This window comes from Leucopleurus acutus (assembly GCF_964270905.1).
Source record: "Leucopleurus acutus genome assembly, chromosome: 7".
Taxonomy (NCBI): Eukaryota; Metazoa; Chordata; class Mammalia; order Artiodactyla; family Delphinidae; genus Leucopleurus; species Leucopleurus acutus.
Window position 1 is genome coordinate 18,991,146 of NC_139150.1, and position 17,233 is coordinate 19,008,378.

Genomic DNA, 17,233 nt, shown 5'->3' on the forward strand with positions numbered 1-17,233 from the left:
AACCAGACCACACCAGGGCAGTTTGTGGTCTGAATGTATCAGTGGATCTAGTCATGTTTCATCTGAGCTTTTCTTAGGTATACCAAACCACAAATATGAACCTCATTATTGTGTCTGGGTGGAAATACTTTATGGATTAAAATTTGTGGGCTTAATTTGGTTGGTAATGAAACGTATGTTTGAGGGATGGGAGGGAGGAAACCATGAAGCACTACCGATGCTTAAGCCAAACACTAAAGAAAGAAACACTCGGTACTGCGCGAGGAGCGGGGGTGTTCTTAACATCAGCCACGTGACCTGGGTCTAAAATGAAATCCAAAATTAAGTTCAGCAGAAATAGTGCTGAATCAGCAATGGACCGCATGTCACTAGAACGAAAGGGACTCTAGAATTGAAACCATAAACAGCTGCTTATGTTACAGGAGAATCCGAGGCCCCAAGAGTGGATGTGACTTGCCACAGTGGTTGGCAGAACTGTGGCTCATGACTCATCTTATAGCTCTTCAATCTATGGCATGTTCTACTACATGGCCCCACAAGAGCCCCAAATCTCCAGGAGCTTAAAAATAAGTAATGAACATTCAGGATACAAAAGGAGAAAGAGAGTGACCTAAATTTAACAAACAAAAAACACTACAATGAAATTGGAAGGATTCCTGACTAACAACCCAGGATGCTTCCCTTGCACTGAAACCAGAGTTTTACACTGACTAACTCACAGGCCTGGTGAAGTCCACCTCCTGCCAAAGGTCCAGCTGAGTATACTTCAGTCAGACACAAAGCTTGTCTCAAAGCAGACAGTACTGGGCTCTCAAGAGCTCTTGGGGTGTTGACTAGAATCTCTGAGGAAGGAGTAAGTTCTGTCTTGGCCATTTTTGTAACCCCTGTGCTTATGGCATCTGGGACATAGCACAAACTCGCTGAAGAGTTGAATGAGCGAAAAAGAACTCATTCCAGGAGAGCGGCAATGGCGAATTCCTTGACACATCTTGCCTTAGGAGAGATCACAGGAGAGCTAATTACATTAAGGCCACCATGAAAATAAGAGTGTTTGTCCATTCATTAATTCCATGCATAATGAGCACCAGCTACATGTAAATTCAAATCAAAAAATATACTTAGCTTTATCTCATTCAAATATAAATATATTGTGCACTTACTATGATCAGGTTAGAGTGCTTGGTGTTGGGTATTAAGAGATGAATGACTCAGATATGGTTCCTGCCCTCGTGGAGCTTACAGTCTATATACAGCCTAACTATGTGAAGATGAACTGCTTACAGTTTAACGTAAATACAAGATAGAATCTGCTTATTGCTCTAAAAGAGGAAAATATACATACAGGATAAAACCGCCCCAAATCATCTTTAGAATGACATGTGATGAAAATAATATTAGATCAATACTCAGAGAATTCAGAAGAGGGACAAAGTTACCTGAGAAAACGTCCAATATATTATTTTTTTTGAACTGTATGTTGAAGGACAGAGAGATTTGCCCGCTCAGATGGCAAAGGGGCTTTCTGAGGAGACTTCAAGGCATCTGGAACCCTTCCTCAATGATAACTGAGCTCTGACAGCTTCTCCAAGGTGTCTGTCAGCATGCTTCATCTCTAGAGCACTCACAGGATATCTGGCTTCTTAAGGTCCTAATTCCGGGGTACTGATAGTATTCCCTCTTAGGCCAAGTGTTTGGAAGTTATATAGACAGAGCTTGGGCCTGGTCTTGAATCGTAACTCCTTTCCTTGGTCCTCCAGCACAAAAGGCTTTATAAGGTGGTGGCTCAGAACACTTACTTGGGACTCTGATAGACCTGCGTTCAAATCCTAACTCCACTACTTAATGGATATCTGAACTTGCACAAGCCACTTAATTATCCCATGCCTCGGTTTCCTCATCTTCAAAATAAGAAGAAAGATACCATCTCATATCACTTTGTAAGAATTTAAAATTGAAGATTTAAAATGCTTAGCACAAGTTCTGACAATTAAGCACTGAATGAATGATAGGTAATGATGTCTTCATTACTTTTATTATCCTTGTTATTATTTCAATCTTTTCCTGATCTTCCAAGGCCTCTTCGATCAATATTTGGGGATCCTAAGCACTTCCTCCTCCAGGAAGCCCTCTGTGAACTTCCAAGCTCAGAGTGACACTTCTCTTAGTTCCTTCATTCAGACTAGCACTGCTACTGAACCTTGCTTGTGTATGTTCTAGTTTCTGAGATTTCTGGAAACAGAGAATAGGTCCTTACTCTGCCAAGTTTTCCCAACACACAGTACATAGTAAGTAAACAGCAGGTAGCTCTTGAAAGAACCTTAACATTTGTATGCCTGCTGTTGGCTTAGTGTGTGCAGGGACACTTAAGTATACCACAAATGTTCAATCCACAATACATGGATTTAAAGTCAATTCTATTTTGTGACCTTTCCGGGGGAAACTGTAAGCTTTTTGATAATAGAGAACATGCTTATCCCCTTCATTTTTGTATCCCTTATGCTTAACTCAGGGCTTGGCATATGGTAGGTATTTAATAAATACATACTGAAAAGATGCATAGTCGGATGATGGATGGATGGATGGTGGCAACTGAAGAAACCCTATAGCACAAAGAAATCTGGACATCTCTTAACACAGATGCTCTCCAAGATCCCATTGCTGATATTTCTTTCTAGGGACCAATACAATGACCACAGACTCAGAATTACTAGAAACCTTTCATATGCACTTATTGTTGAAGGCCTCGCAGTGGTTTCGGGGAAGAGATAAACCTTAATCAAATTCACTGACAAAAAAGGTAGGATATCTGGGTTTTAATATTTGCTTTACTACTAACTGGCGGTGACCCTTCTCTGGGTGTTTCAGTTCAGATATTCTCTTTCATGTCATGTACTACTTTTACTCAATTCAATGTGGCTGCCTGAAGCGATATATTCGTAATAACTCTCAGGTTGGGGGCATGGAAGCATGTAGGCATCAATTAGCAATGTCTGCCATGTACACTGGAAGGATGCGTGTGGGTGCCACAGGCTTGCCACCCCTGGACTCGATCTTCCACAGTTGATTCTAAGCCTGCTCAAGTCTGATGTTGATTCTATAATCCGATGTCTGTCTGTGTCTATCGAAAGTACTGAAAAACTGAGCCAAACATTTCCCGTCAGAAGCAATGTCTTGAAAAACTAAACCACAGGCAGCCTGTTCTGGAGAAAGACCTGGCTGAGCAGCATGGACAACCACCCAGTAGCAGCACTGCCTCTTAGCCAGGGGACTGACCTGCCAGAAAAGAGCTCCACCCTGGGCTCACAGGCTTGCTTTTCTTGCTACTGAATGAGAATATGTAGGCTAGGAGGAAAACCAGGACTACAGACACAGTCTCCTCTTCTCCTAAGGATTTCGGAGTGTCTCTGTCACTTGACAAACTGAAAACACTAAGAATTTTACACTTCTATGGAAAAAGCAACAGTGGGCAGAAGGGGGCTCCCCAAAATTCTCTTAGGAATCCCTCATCCTTCAGAGACTAGCCTTCCACGAACTGCCTTCTTCAAACAAAAGACACAAATCATCACACAATAACAATAAACCGGTTACTAAGACCTCCCTCCTGTTAGGCACTGTCCTAAATATTTCCATGTGTTATCTCATTTGATCTCATTTTTTTCTCACTTGCAGTTGAAAGAACTTTATTGTGGGGTTTTTATGAGTGTTGCCATTTTACAGACAAGAAAGCTGAGGCTCAGAGAGGCAATGTTACACATCTAAGGTCAAAGCTTCTAGATGGAGCTCTATGAAGTTGCCCCTATCCAACCATATTTGACCTACGAAAATGGCAATTCCATAGGATTCAAACTGATAGCAAGTGGCAGGACCAGAATCCACAGTGTTTGGCTGATTCTAGAGCAGATATTCACAAACATTGCACAGACCCTCCTTGGAGATTTGTCAGTTTTAGCATCTACCATTCTTCCCTATAAGTATTTGTTTACCTGTCTGTTTCCTTTACTGGACTACGAACTGATTGAGAACAGGAACTACCCATCATTGGTCTCTGAAACACCTCACTACCCCTTGATCTATCCCATAGCCTGGTCTTTATATATATATATATATAAATTTATTTATTTTATTTGCTTTTGGCTGCGTTGGGTCTTCGTTGCTGCGCGCAGGCTTTCTCCAGTTGCGGCGAGCGGGGGCTACTCTTCGTTGCGGTGCACGGGCTTCTCATTGCGGTGGCTTCTCCTGTTGCGGAGCACGGGCTCTAGGTGTGTGGGCTTCAGTAGCTGCAGCACACGGCTCAGTAGTTGTGGCTCACGGGCTCTAGAGCACACGCTCAGTAGTTGTGGTGCACAGGCTTAGTCGCTCCGCGGCATGTGGGATCTTCCCGGCCCAGGGCTCGCACCCATGTCCCCCGCATTGGCAGGTGGATTCTCAACCACTGCACCACCAGGGAAGCCCCCATAGCCTGGTCTTAACACTCATTCAACTCATCTGTTGAATGCAAGAATGAATGATTTTAAAAATGACTTAATTCCCAGGACTCTGAAATGACTGCTGGCTCTACAAGCATCTAAACTGGGCGCCAGCTACGCCACCCTACTACCTAAATGGAAAAGTGCTTCTCAGTGCTGGAATTCCAACACCCAACACTCCAACACCCAGGGCTTGGAGGGGCTTTGCTTAGGCAGGCAGTGTTTGCTCAATTCTTTTAAGACACAGGTGGTGCTGGACTCAATCAAGTGTAAGGCTCAGATATCCTCGGAAAAAATCCACACTTCAGGCTGTTTCTTAGCTTCTCTCTCTTCCTGACACATTCCAACAAGGAATTTATGGATGTTGGGAAGGACAAGGGGTGAGGAATTCTACAACCTTTAAGAACGCCCATGCAAGTAACTCCATGCTTAACTGACTGTGCACAATAAAATTCTTTTGCCTGCAGGAAGAAAAATTTAATGTGATCTGTCTCAGGTGTTGCCAAAATGATGTGGAAAGAAATTCATCTGCATTTCTAAACAGTAGGAATCTTCCTTGGCCCCCCAGCCAAGGCTGTTTGACGTAAATGCCTAAGTCAACAAGATAAATATATTCCCTGAGTTACTAAAAGTGAAGTCATAAGTATTCTGAAATATGATTCTAGCCAGTTGGAAATTTTATCTTAATCTAAAAATGAAACTTTATTCTCCAGCTGTGAACCGGGAAACATTCAAAGATTGTTGATTCCTTCATCTAAGCAACGGTCTTTGTCCTGTGGTGAAGTGCCTAAAAATAACCCTGTTTGTTTATTCCATGCTGCTTCCAAAAGGTTAGCCATCAAACAGCTCTGCTGGAAGAAAAAAAAAAAAAAAAAAGGAAGATCTGATAGCAAGTCAAGAGGCACCTCAGAGTATACAACTGTAAACCAAAAGGCTCTTGGGACACGGCTGCCATGACACTGACCTGACCGAGGTTTCCCCATTAAATATTAAATGAATGTTACTTCACAGTAATGTTCTGAATAAAAATCTATAATGCCCACATCTGGAGATATCATCCTACACTGGCCACAGCTAATATCAAAGGAACTGAAACAAGAACTAATTTTTATCTTTCATCAGTGATGAAGGCTTAACATTTTTAAAATTTTTATTTCGTATTGGAGTATAGTTGATTAACAATGTTGTGTTAGTTTCAGGTGTACAGCAAAGTGAGTTAAACATATACATGTATCTATTCTTTTTCAAATTCTTTTCCTGTTTCGGTTGTTACATAATATTGAGCAGAGTTCCCTGTGCTGTACAGTAGGTCCTTGTTGGAAGTCCTAACATTTTAACACCTCCCTCCATCAAAAAAAAAAAGGCTTCAAGACCATTGTTTTATCTTTTCTTTTCTTCCTTTTTTTTTATAAAGGGGAGGCAACATAAGTTTGCCAGGTATTTGCAGACCAAAGGACTAAATACAGAAGCCTATGTTTTCCCTAATCTTCTCCACAGATGACACTGAGCAATTAGGCACCTAGCCTTAGAAAGACACAGCAATGCTTCCCGGGCTCAGGACCAGCCCTTACATTGACCGTTCATGCTCTCCTCATTGGCTGTACCAACTCCACGTGCTCTCTCCTTTCCACTCCCCTACACATCTTATACACCCCAGTAGAACCAGGACGTCAGTATTCCGTACGTGTTACCCCACTTTTGCCTACATCAGGCAGCTGCAGAGGGAAGCTGCTGTTATTACTGTCTCCTTCCTCATTCCCCTCCTCACCCACGCATTCCTTGCCTTTTCTCACGCTATTGCCTCTTTCTAGATGCCTAATCTAGAAGGGTAGGTGGGTAAGGTGCAAATTCAATCCACCTACTCTGTTGTAACCAACCACTTTTTAGAATCCCACCCATCCTGCAGGCTCATCTCAGGTGCCACCTCTTTCGAGGTGTCTTTCTTCAGCCCCTCAAAAGAATGTAGCCACCCTCCACTTTGAACCTTAAAAGACCCAGGTTAGCCAATCTCTTTTGTTACCTATTACATCATTGTCATAGCCATGACGTAATTCCCTAATTCTCCCATGCCTTCTGGATGCAAACTTTCCTTTCTAATCTACTCTCTATTTGACCAGTGTCATTATTATTGTTTCTATTATCATTAGCTACCATGTTAAGTACCTACTAGGTGCCAGGCACTGTGCTGGTAGCTTAAGATACATCTCATTTTATCCCATCTTCTCATAACTTTATAAAATAAGCATATATATATAGCCATGCAGGAGATGAAGCAAGTGATACTCAGAGGGGGAAGTGAATGGCCACAGGTAGCAGCTACCAAGTGGAAGAGCTGGATTCTAACACAGGTCTATTTCTCTGCAAAGACCAGGCTCTTCCTCCCATACCTAGCCACTTCATCAGACTACTGAAGAAAATGGACTGAGTCCCCTCAAAAAGTCTGCAGCAAAGTAGTACAGAGTCAACAGAAGCAGGAGAGCCATGAGTTAATTTCGACAAACCTACCAGCTCCCAAGAGAAAGGTGAGGCAGGGCAGAACAAGATGTTAGGTGTAGCCAGAGTGGCTCCTGGGCAACCTATCTTCGGTTTTATTTGAGAAGAATCTCATGGAGAACTTGGGGTTCTAAGGTATGCAGAGAGAAAAAGAAAAAAAGGTTTCGTATCCCAAGTGTAGGATGGGGGAAAGGATGATGACCTGGGGCAAGCTCCATGTCCCTTCATATCTGAGGAGGACAACAGCCATAAAGACCACTCCTCACTTGTACCTGGATATGTTTGAACATGTAAGGTATGGAAGTTACAGTGCACATAACTATTTGCTTATGTTAACTAAAAAGATGTCATCTTCTCTAGTCTCCTGGCATCTGCAGGTGAGGTACTCACCAACTTTAATTAGATAGGAGACTTAGCAATATCCTACCTTTCTTTTTTAGACTCCTTTTAACCTCTCAGAGCCTCAGTTTCCTCATTTGTACCATGGGCTTAACATAACCAAGCGGACTTCTAAACTTGCACTGCTAAACAGAATTTCCTGCAATGATGGAAATGTTATTTATCCACACTGTCTGAATTATAGCCACTAGCCACATTGCTATTAAGCACTTGAAATGTGAACAGTACAATTGAGGATGGAATTTTTAATTGTATTTAATTTTAATAACCACTTGTAGCTAGTGGCTACCGTACTGAATTTGAATAATGCAGCTCTGGACCAAAGAATTCAAAGTTTTCTCCCTCTTCTTAAACCTTCTCTCTCATGAAGAAATCTTTAAGGTAGTTTTTTTTTTTTCTCCTCCAGATTAATTATGCTTGAAAAGGTAACAGGAATGAAGGCACCTAAAGAGTCACGAACACAATCACAGAGTTAATTTGGCTCCAAAAATTTCTTTTGATAAAAACAGAAAGTAGAGTCTGAGCCACACGTGTACTTTTCTGCACTTAGCATATATGCCGAGGCAGGTTACAGAGCAAGGCAACATGCATGGCCTGGACATAGCCACTTTGTCCTGGATGTGTGACCCCAACAATCTATGTATTGAGCCAATACAAAGGCTGTGTCTCTTCCTGCTGCCCTCCTTTCACCTTTGCAAACATTGACAAACAGATCCTTTAATCTCTCCATAAAAGATAGAAGATAGATAACTAGGTAGATAGAATGTAGACAGACAGACAGATAGATAGATAGATAGATAGATAGATAGATAGATAGATACAGGTATAGACGTAGACAGGGATATGGACATAGGTATAGGTAGAGATGTAGATAAAGATAAAGATGTAGATACAGATGTAGATGTGGAGATAGGGAAAGAGATAAATATAGAGATATCTCCCAGGACATATTTGCCTGGGGGCTCTGAGACAGAGATTCCTTCACTTCACTGCAGAACTCACCCTTGCTTAGAAAAACAGAACTGCATATGCCAAGGTAGGAGTTTCAAGAGTTGGGGGGAAGAAAATCCTGGAAAAAATACTAACTGAAGTCCATATTTTTACAACAAAAGCTCCCCTTTATTGAGCTCTTGCTGCTGCCAAAGACTGTACCATTCCCACCACACACATTATCTCACGCACTTTCCAAAGTAGTCCTACGAGGACACTCGTAGCATGTTTTATTGATGAAATGACTCTGGCCTGTGGTATAGATAGTTTGCCCAAGGGAGAGGAAGTGGTCGAACAATGACTCAAGACAGTTTGTCCACAAACTTGTGCTCTTCAACACTCTTCTATTTACATTCCAGGGCCTTGGAGCTTGCCATATTCTCAAAGAAGCCCTTTCTATTGGATAATTCCAATTAGAAACATATTTCTTCTGTTGTGCTGAAATTTGCCTTCTTGTAGCCAACCCTCCTCTCCACCCCTAACATACACACATATTGGTGCTTGTTTCGTCCTTTGAGGCCACAAGGGACAAGCCAGCTCCTGCTTCCCCAGGATTTATAGGAATCACAGGAATCCTGTTCCTCTCAATCTTGGCTTTCTCAGCTACAGAATAAACATGTACAGGTCCACACTCCTTCCCCCTACAAGATAGTTTCCAGACCTTCCATTAACTGGTCACTTCCTATAAAGATAAGAATCTGCTTGTGCTTTCTAAAGAATCTCTACAGAATAAGTTGCTCATTCTCCGATTTTAAAAGCCCTGCTGTCCGAACATGATCCTTCATGTCTAACCTAAATATCACAAACTGTAATCTAAAGTAATTTTCCCTAGGTCTATCCTCAGAGGAGACATTAACCAGCCAGTTGTCTGCATAAGAATATTTTACATTCTTTTTTTTTTTTTTTTTTAATTTTACATTCTTAAAGATTACTATTTGCTTTGTATGTTTGCTTCTCTGGTGTAAATATTTCCAGTTCTAGTAAATTTATCTTCACAAGGTTTACCCCCTCACCCATCAGTGATTCTGCAGCTCCTCTTTGATCTAGATCCAAGTTGCTGTTGGGTTTAGTACTGGATTCAATGAAGAGGTCAAGCTTAAGCAAAAGGAGGCTATCGGCCTGGACTCATGCTAGGTTTTGTTCTTCAGGGCATAACGAAATAGCAGCTACTTTTTAATATGTGCCTGTTATGGGCTTGACACTATGTTGGGTGTTTTCTGTGCAGATCTTTAATTCATAATTCCCTCTGGAAGGATTTTGACCCCATTGTGAAAGTGAGATCATGGTTTAGAGAGGATAAATATCAATAGCTTGCCCAAGTCACAGAGTTAGTGAGTGGCATTTGTACTCAGGTGTGTCTAATTCCAAAGTCTAGACATTTTCCACCGCTCTGAAGGTATAATAGGTCCTTCCCAAAGTGAAAAAACATCCACCTGCCCTCAGACCACCATGAGCCAATATGGAAAATCCACAACCCTCAAGAATCACATTTCTTTCCTCCAAACAACGCAGCGTTTGGCTGTGCCAGTGCACATACAGAGTGAAAAATCCTCACTCAACCCATACTCTGGTCATTATTTCCCTAGATTTGTTGCATTAAAGTCTCAACCAACAATTCTAACAGCCTTTTAGATGGAAATTTAAGTCATTTAACAACACACACAAAAGTGTTGGGTAAAAGTCCAAAAGCATTGCAAACTTGGCCCATGGCCCTTTCTCATAAAAAAAAAAAAAAGAGCTAAGAATTGATGAGAAGAGGGTGAGAAAGAAGGACTTTGTGGAAGGCAAAGAGAGTTCAAACAATTGCAGTAGAATACGCAATCAATAAATATTTGTCCGGTAAACAACTAAGATAGGCTATGGCAGTTTGAAAGAAGAGAACTTGCCAAGTTCTCCTCTTCATAATAATTTTCATTCAGTGGGCTTGCCTACATCACAGATCCACAAACTCTTATTAGGAAACTAATTTGAATGATAAAGCATACAGATGGCCACCTTCTCACTGTGTCCTCATATGGCCTTTCTGCTGTGCACAAACAGACACAGAGTCAGAGAGAGATCTGAGGTCTCTTCCTCTTCTTATAAGGACACCAATACTATCATCAGATTAGGGCCCCACCCTCATGACCTTCATTTAACCTTGATTACCTCCCTAAGAGTCCTATCTCCAAATATAGTCACACTGAGGGTTAGGACTTCAAGTATGAATTTGGGGGGGAGGGGAAGATATGATTCAGTGTACGACGCTCAGTAAGAATAGAATAAGTACTTGTTGGGACTTCCCTGGTGGCACAGTGGTTAAGAATCCTCCTACCAATGCAGGGGACACAGGTTCGAGCCCTGGTCCGGGAAAATCCCACATGCTGCAGAGCAACTAAGCCCGAGCGCCACAACTACTGAGCCTGCGCTCTAGAGCCCGCAAGCCACAACTACTGAGCCTGCGTGCCTAGAGCCCATGCTCTGCAACAGGCGAAGCCACTGCAGTGAGAAGCCCGTGCACCACAAGGAAGCATAGCCCCTGCTCGCCACAACTAGAGAAAAGCCTGCACGCAGCAATGAAGACCCAACGCAGCCAAAAATAAGTAATTAATTTAAAAAAAAAAAAGAATAAGTACTTGTTGATTGCAGAAGACATCGAGGGCTCATGGACATCTTTCTGAGTCATCTCTTGCCCTGGGTCATAGTTTGGATAACTGGTTCAGGAACATTCTGTCAGGTTCTTCTAAAAACTTGACCTTTTAAGGTTTTAGAAATAAATCGAAAAGAAGAGGAATTGAGGTTCAAAGAGGTAGAATACTATTCCAACAGCCACATAACTAGTTAGATGCTCAGTTATAGTAAAAACTCAGTTTGCTTTCTAAAGTCTTTCATTTTCACCTCTGCCTCTCACAGCAGAGGAAAACCAGCAGATGGAGTTAATCTTAGATTGGAGGGTCAATAATAAGAGGGAGGAGTTACTGGACATCTATGGGACTACGGCCTTCATATCACTCAGCGTGCTCATCCGGTAAATAGTGAAGGGCTTCATGACTATATGAATGATTTCTACTTATTGTTTTCACTTCCATCATTACTTTAACCTTGACGTTATGATCTTCACTGTACAGAAGTGAAATAAGACAAATAAAAGTTATATAACTTGCCCAAAGGCCCAGAACTAGAGCTGAGATCCAAACCCGCATCTGATCTGTCTTGTCCTTTCTGCTGTCTCCCTATATTTCCAAATATTGAATAATGAGTGAAGTCATTCCTTCAAGATTGCAAAATTCTTTTAGAGACCATTTTATATCCACACCGCAGTGCACACTGAAGGAATAAAAGGAGACCTTCAAACACAGGAAATATAAATGCACTTGGAATTGCAGATATCCAATGACCAGCAGATACTAACAAGCTTATTGTTTTCCTTTGTTTACTTGTAGAAGAGAATTCCTTCAAGAAGATCAGGAACAACGGATTTGGATTCTACTCTCAGCTTCCAAATCCCCAATTCTGCCTAAGAGTGAGATACCCTAGGACCGTAGAACCTCGGGAACCTTCAGCCAAACCCACCTCCACCATGGGGGTCGTGACTCGGCTGTTGGCAGGCATCTTCCTAGCTCTGCTTGCCCTTCCTGCCGAAGGGGGCGTCCTCAAGAAAGTCATCCGGCACAAGCGACAGAGTGGGGTGAATGTCACCCTGCCAGAGGAGAACCAGCCGGTGGTGTTTAATCACGTCTACAACATCAAGCTGCCTGTGGGGTCCCAGTGCTCGGTGGATCTGGAATCAGCCAGTGGGGAGAAAGACTTGGTCCCACTGTCAGAGCCCAGGGAGAGCTTCCAGGAGCACACGGTAGATGGGGAAAACCAGATCGTCTTCACACACCGCATCAACATCCCCCGCCGGGCCTGTGGTTGTGCCGCTGCTCCTGATATCAAGGAGCTTCTGAGCAGACTGGAGGAGCTAGAGAACCTGGTGTCTTCCCTGCGGGAGCAGTGCACCTTGGGAGCAGGCTGCTGCTTCCAGCCTGCCGAAGGTAGGAGCTGGTGACCGGCCCAGCCCCTCACTGTACATGTGAGCAGGCCAGGACCCATCGGTTGTTTTCCAGAGTGGGCTCCCTGGGGAACTAGCCTCACAAGGTGTTCATTCAAAAGAGATTTTATGGACAAATGATTGTGCAGAACGTAATCATCTCCGTTCTGCTCTTGGAGAGTCTTGGTGACAAGTGTTTCTCAGAGGAATTTTCAGGCCTCTGAGAATTCCTGCTTTGAAAAACCCTATTTTAGTTTAAGTACGAGTTTCTAAAACTTACTTGACAATGAAATCTACTCATTCTCTACCCTTAAAACCTATGAATTTATTCTGAAATCCCTAACCCAAAGATCGTTCTCTGAAAAGTGGTGAGGTAGCCCCATCACTTCGTTGTACAAATAGGGAAACTAAGGCCTAGAAGGAAGTTGGGATTCCTCAAGGTCCTGCCGTAAGTGGCCAAGTTAGGACTTAAACTACAGTATTCCACACCCCAGTGTTCTTGCAAAGTTACAATGCTGCCTACGGTGATGCAAAATCTGTGGGAAATAGAAAAACTGTTCCAGTTTAACGGCAGCAACGAGGATGATCGCAATATGAATTGAGCCCCTTTATGTACCAGGAATTGTAATTCACCATCTCATTTAATCCTTCCAACAGCCGTTTGAGACAAGGTTTAATACCCCCTCTCTACAGATCTAAGAAATGAGACTCAAAAAAGTTAAACAGCTGGCACAAGATGACTCAAAGAGTGATAAGAGATAGGAGCTTTGAAGGTGCCTGTGTGTCTCCACAGCTCACGCTATCCCAGTGATACCCTGTCTCCAGGTGCATCTTTTTTTAAGGAATTGTGTCGCTTTGGAATTTTGTCTTCATCTTCATCCCCTAAAGTTGATAGAGCTACAGGGGCTTCAACAGCTTCAAATCAGAGATGAAAATCTCTATTTCTGCTGCTCATAAAAAATACTAGAAAGTATTTTGGCAGATTATTTCAAGAGTAGCCCTAATTGTTGTAAGTGGAGAATACTATAGGACATCCTTTAGGTTTCCAAGGCAAAAGCAACAGCAACAAGAAAGTTTTCTTTACGCACAAATGACTTTATCTTCCACTTCTGTCAACTCCCTGGCAAAACGCAGGGGGCACTTACACAATAGGACTAATGCTAAAGAATGGGTTAAAAAAAAAAATGGTTAATGCGGTGCTGTCCATTAGAACTGTAATCTGAGCCATGTATGTAATTAACTTTTCCAATAGTCACATTAGTGAAAGAAAAAAGGAACAGGTAAAAATGATTTTAATCATCTATCCAATATAAGTAAATAATCTTTCAGCTTGGAATCAATACAAAAATTGTTAATGGACATTTTACATTCTTTTCGTTTATGCTAAGTCTTTGAAATCCAGTGTGTATGTAGTTCCCAGTTAGAGCACATCTCAATCCAGACTAGCCACAATTCAGTTGTTCAGAAGCCACGTGTGTCTGGTGGCTACCATACTAGACAACATAGGTTTAGATTCTCACTCTCCAAGCCAACTTTTTTCTTAAAATGGACTTCCCTCCTGTTGTCAGGAAGGAGATAAAGCGTATTTATTCAACTGTATTTAGATGCAGAGAAAATGGAGTGAGTTTTGTTTCTTTCTTCTCCTCGGCTCCATGGAGACCACACCAGCCAGTGCTGCAAGTTAAGCCAAGACATTACAGAGACTTCAAACAGCCAGAGTCACAGCAGCCCTGGCCACGTATTCCTCGTATTCACCCGCCACCGCAGCTTTCAGGATAGAGAGGAAAAGAGATGGAGGCACATGAGCTTTGTGAGCGCTGAGCCCAATGCAAAGCTGTCCTCACAGAATTAGAAAGCCACTCCTGGGCTTCCCTGGTGGCGCAGTGGTTGAGAGTCCGCCTGCCGATGCAGGGGACACGGGTTCGCGCCCCGGTCCGGGAAGATCCCACATGCCGCAGAGCGGCTGGGTCCGTGAGCCATGGCTGCTGAGCCTGCGCGTCCGGAGCCTGCGCTCCGCAGCGGGAGAGGACACAACAGTGAGAGGCCCGCGTACCGCAAAAAAAAAAAAAAAAAAAAAAAAAAAAGCCACTCCTTAGCTGCCTCGTTTCAGTTACAAAAAAGTTAGAAGGTTTTGGTCACATAAACACATATAACAACTTGAGTCGACCCAAAGCGCTCTGCAAAAGGAAACCACAGTAAGCACAACAGCGGGTCCTTAATGTCCTCGTTTAACCTGATTTACCCAGGGAAGTGGGCCATTGGTCCCACCTGAGCGACGAAGAAACAGCTCCAGAGCGTCTAAAATTTTTTGCAAATGCAGCACAGCTATTGAGTCGAGGCATCAGAACTGAGTTCAGTTCAACAATTATTTCTTGGTGAAACACTTATTCTCCTGTATGTCTGACCTTGGCTAGGTACGGGAAAAGTAACAACACAGGCCAGCATAATGCATTGCACAGGCAGTGATTCGTAACCTTTGGGTCACGGGATTACTTGGAAATTTGATGAAAACTATGGGAGTTCTCCCCAGGGATGGAAATATACACACATACACACACACACACACACAGAATCTGCATATGAACCTACAATTTCAGAGAGTACAGGTTAAGAATTCCCACCTAGTACCATTAGATGAGGCCCCAACTGATTTCACAAAATAAGCAAGTGGTTTTCAAGCCAGATGGGGCCTGAGGGTGCAACCCTGCTCTGGCTGAATTTGAATTTGGGTTTTGTGGCTACAAACCAAGAAACTGGGCTGCTGGTGCTCAGTGGAGAGCCTCTGTTCTCTTCCCTCCCTGCAGGCCACCTGGACACCAAACCCTTCTGCAGCGGCCGGGGCAACTTCAGCACTGAAGGCTGTGGCTGTGTGTGTGAACCGGGCTGGAAAGGCCCCAACTGCTCTGAGCCTGAATGTCCAGGCAACTGTCACCTGCGAGGCCAGTGCCTGGACGGGCAGTGCGTGTGTGACAAGGGCTTCACGGGGGAGGACTGCGGCCAGCTGGCCTGTCCCAGCGACTGCAATGACCAGGGCAAGTGCATGAACGGGACCTGCGTCTGCTTCGAAGGCTATTCGGGGGTGGACTGCAGCCAGGAGCCCTGCCCGGTGCCCTGCAGCGAGGAGCACGGCCGCTGCGTGGACGGCCGCTGTGTGTGTCAGGACGGCTTCGCCGGCGAGGACTGCAACGAGCCCCTGTGTCTGCACAACTGCCGCGGCCGCGGGAGCTGCGTGGAGAACGAGTGCGTGTGCGATGAGGGCTTCACGGGCGAGGACTGCGGCGAGCTCGTCTGCCCCAACGACTGCTTCGACCGCGGCCGCTGCGTCAACGGCACCTGCTACTGCGACGAGGGCTTCGCGGGTGAGGACTGCGGCCAGCTCGCCTGCCCCCACGCCTGCCACGGCCGCGGCCGCTGCGACGAGGGCCAGTGCGTGTGCGACGAGGGCTTCGCGGGTGCGGACTGCAGCGAGAAGCGCTGTCCCTCTGACTGCCACGACCGCGGCCGCTGCCTGGACGGGCACTGCGAGTGCGACGACGGCTTCACGGGCGCGGACTGCGGTGAGCTCCGGTGTCCCCGCGACTGCAGCGGCCATGGCCGCTGCGTCAACGGGCAGTGCGTGTGCAACGAGGGTCGCACCGGGGAGGACTGCGGGCAGCTGCGGTGCCCCAACGACTGTCACGGCCGCGGGCGCTGTGTGCAGGGGCGGTGCGAGTGCGAACTCGGCTTCCAGGGCTATGACTGTAGCGAGATGAGCTGCCCCCATGACTGTTACCAGCACGGCCGCTGCCTGAATGGCATGTGTGTCTGTGATGACGCCTACATGGGTGAGGACTGCCGGGAGCTGCGCTGCCCCCAGGACTGCAGCCAGCGGGGCCGCTGCGTGGATGGGCGGTGTGTGTGCGAGGACGGCTTCGCCGGCCCCGACTGCGCAGACCTCTCCTGTCCCGGCGACTGCCACGGCCGGGGCCGCTGCGTGGACGGCCAGTGCGTGTGCCACGAGGGCTTCACGGGCAAGGACTGCGGGCAGCGCAGGTGTCCCGACGACTGTCACGGCCAGGGCCGCTGCGTGGACGGCCAGTGCGTGTGCCACGAGGGCTTCACTGGGTTGGACTGCGGGCAGCGCTCCTGCCCCAACGACTGCAGCAACTGGGGGCAGTGCATCTCCGGCCGCTGCATCTGCAATGAGGGCTACACCGGAGAAGACTGCTCCCAAGGTGAGTACCAGCGCTCCAGCGAACTAGCGTGATGACAGCCATCATCGAGCTGGCGTGTGCTGGAGAACTCCATGTTATACCAAACACACACATACACACACACACACACACACACACACACACACACACCCCGACTCTTTGACTTACCTGTTACAGAGCTATCTATTTGAGGGCTCAGAGGCTCAGAGAGGTTATGGAATTGTCCCAAGGACACACAGCTTATACATCACAGAGCTGGTACCTGAATCTGGGTAACTCATCTACGCTGAGTTTAACACCCAGTGCCCACGAAGAGGGTAGATGAAACGCTCACCTCCCTTTTGCTAAACATCAACCTTCTTTCCTACTCTGTATTGACATGGAACCAATAATGAACTAAATCCCTCATTTGAATGGAAGTAAAAACTCAGCTAAATTGAATGGACAGTGAGATTACATAAAACAAACTGTTTTAAATGCACATTCAGCTAAAGATGAAGTGCTGATCACCTATGAAGCAGGCCCGTCTCTTAATCACCTTTTTGTTGCTGTCTTTTATCCCAAGGACTGTGAGTGCCTTAAAGGAGCATTATCCCAGCAGTTAGCACAGGGCATGTATTCAGTAAGTAAACACTGGTTGAGTGAAAACACAGCAAAGACCGATAATGCTCATGTTTAAC

At 45.0% G+C, this 17,233-nt stretch overlaps 1 protein-coding gene across 5 annotated transcripts in view; it reads left to right on the forward strand.

Moving 5' to 3' along the window:
- The window catches only part of TNC (tenascin C), a 93,743-nt gene that overhangs the window by 14,988 nt on the left and 61,522 nt on the right, over nucleotides 1-17,233 (forward strand). For all 5 annotated transcript variants that reach the window (XM_082842795.1, XM_082842796.1, XM_082842797.1 and 2 more), the window contains exons 2-3: nucleotides 11,771-12,364; nucleotides 15,165-16,574. In XM_082842795.1, the coding sequence (XP_082698921.1) occupies nucleotides 11,908-12,364; nucleotides 15,165-16,574 (1,867 nt within the window). In that variant the 5' untranslated portion in view covers nucleotides 11,771-11,907. The remainder of the gene's footprint in view (nucleotides 1-11,770; nucleotides 12,365-15,164; nucleotides 16,575-17,233) is intronic.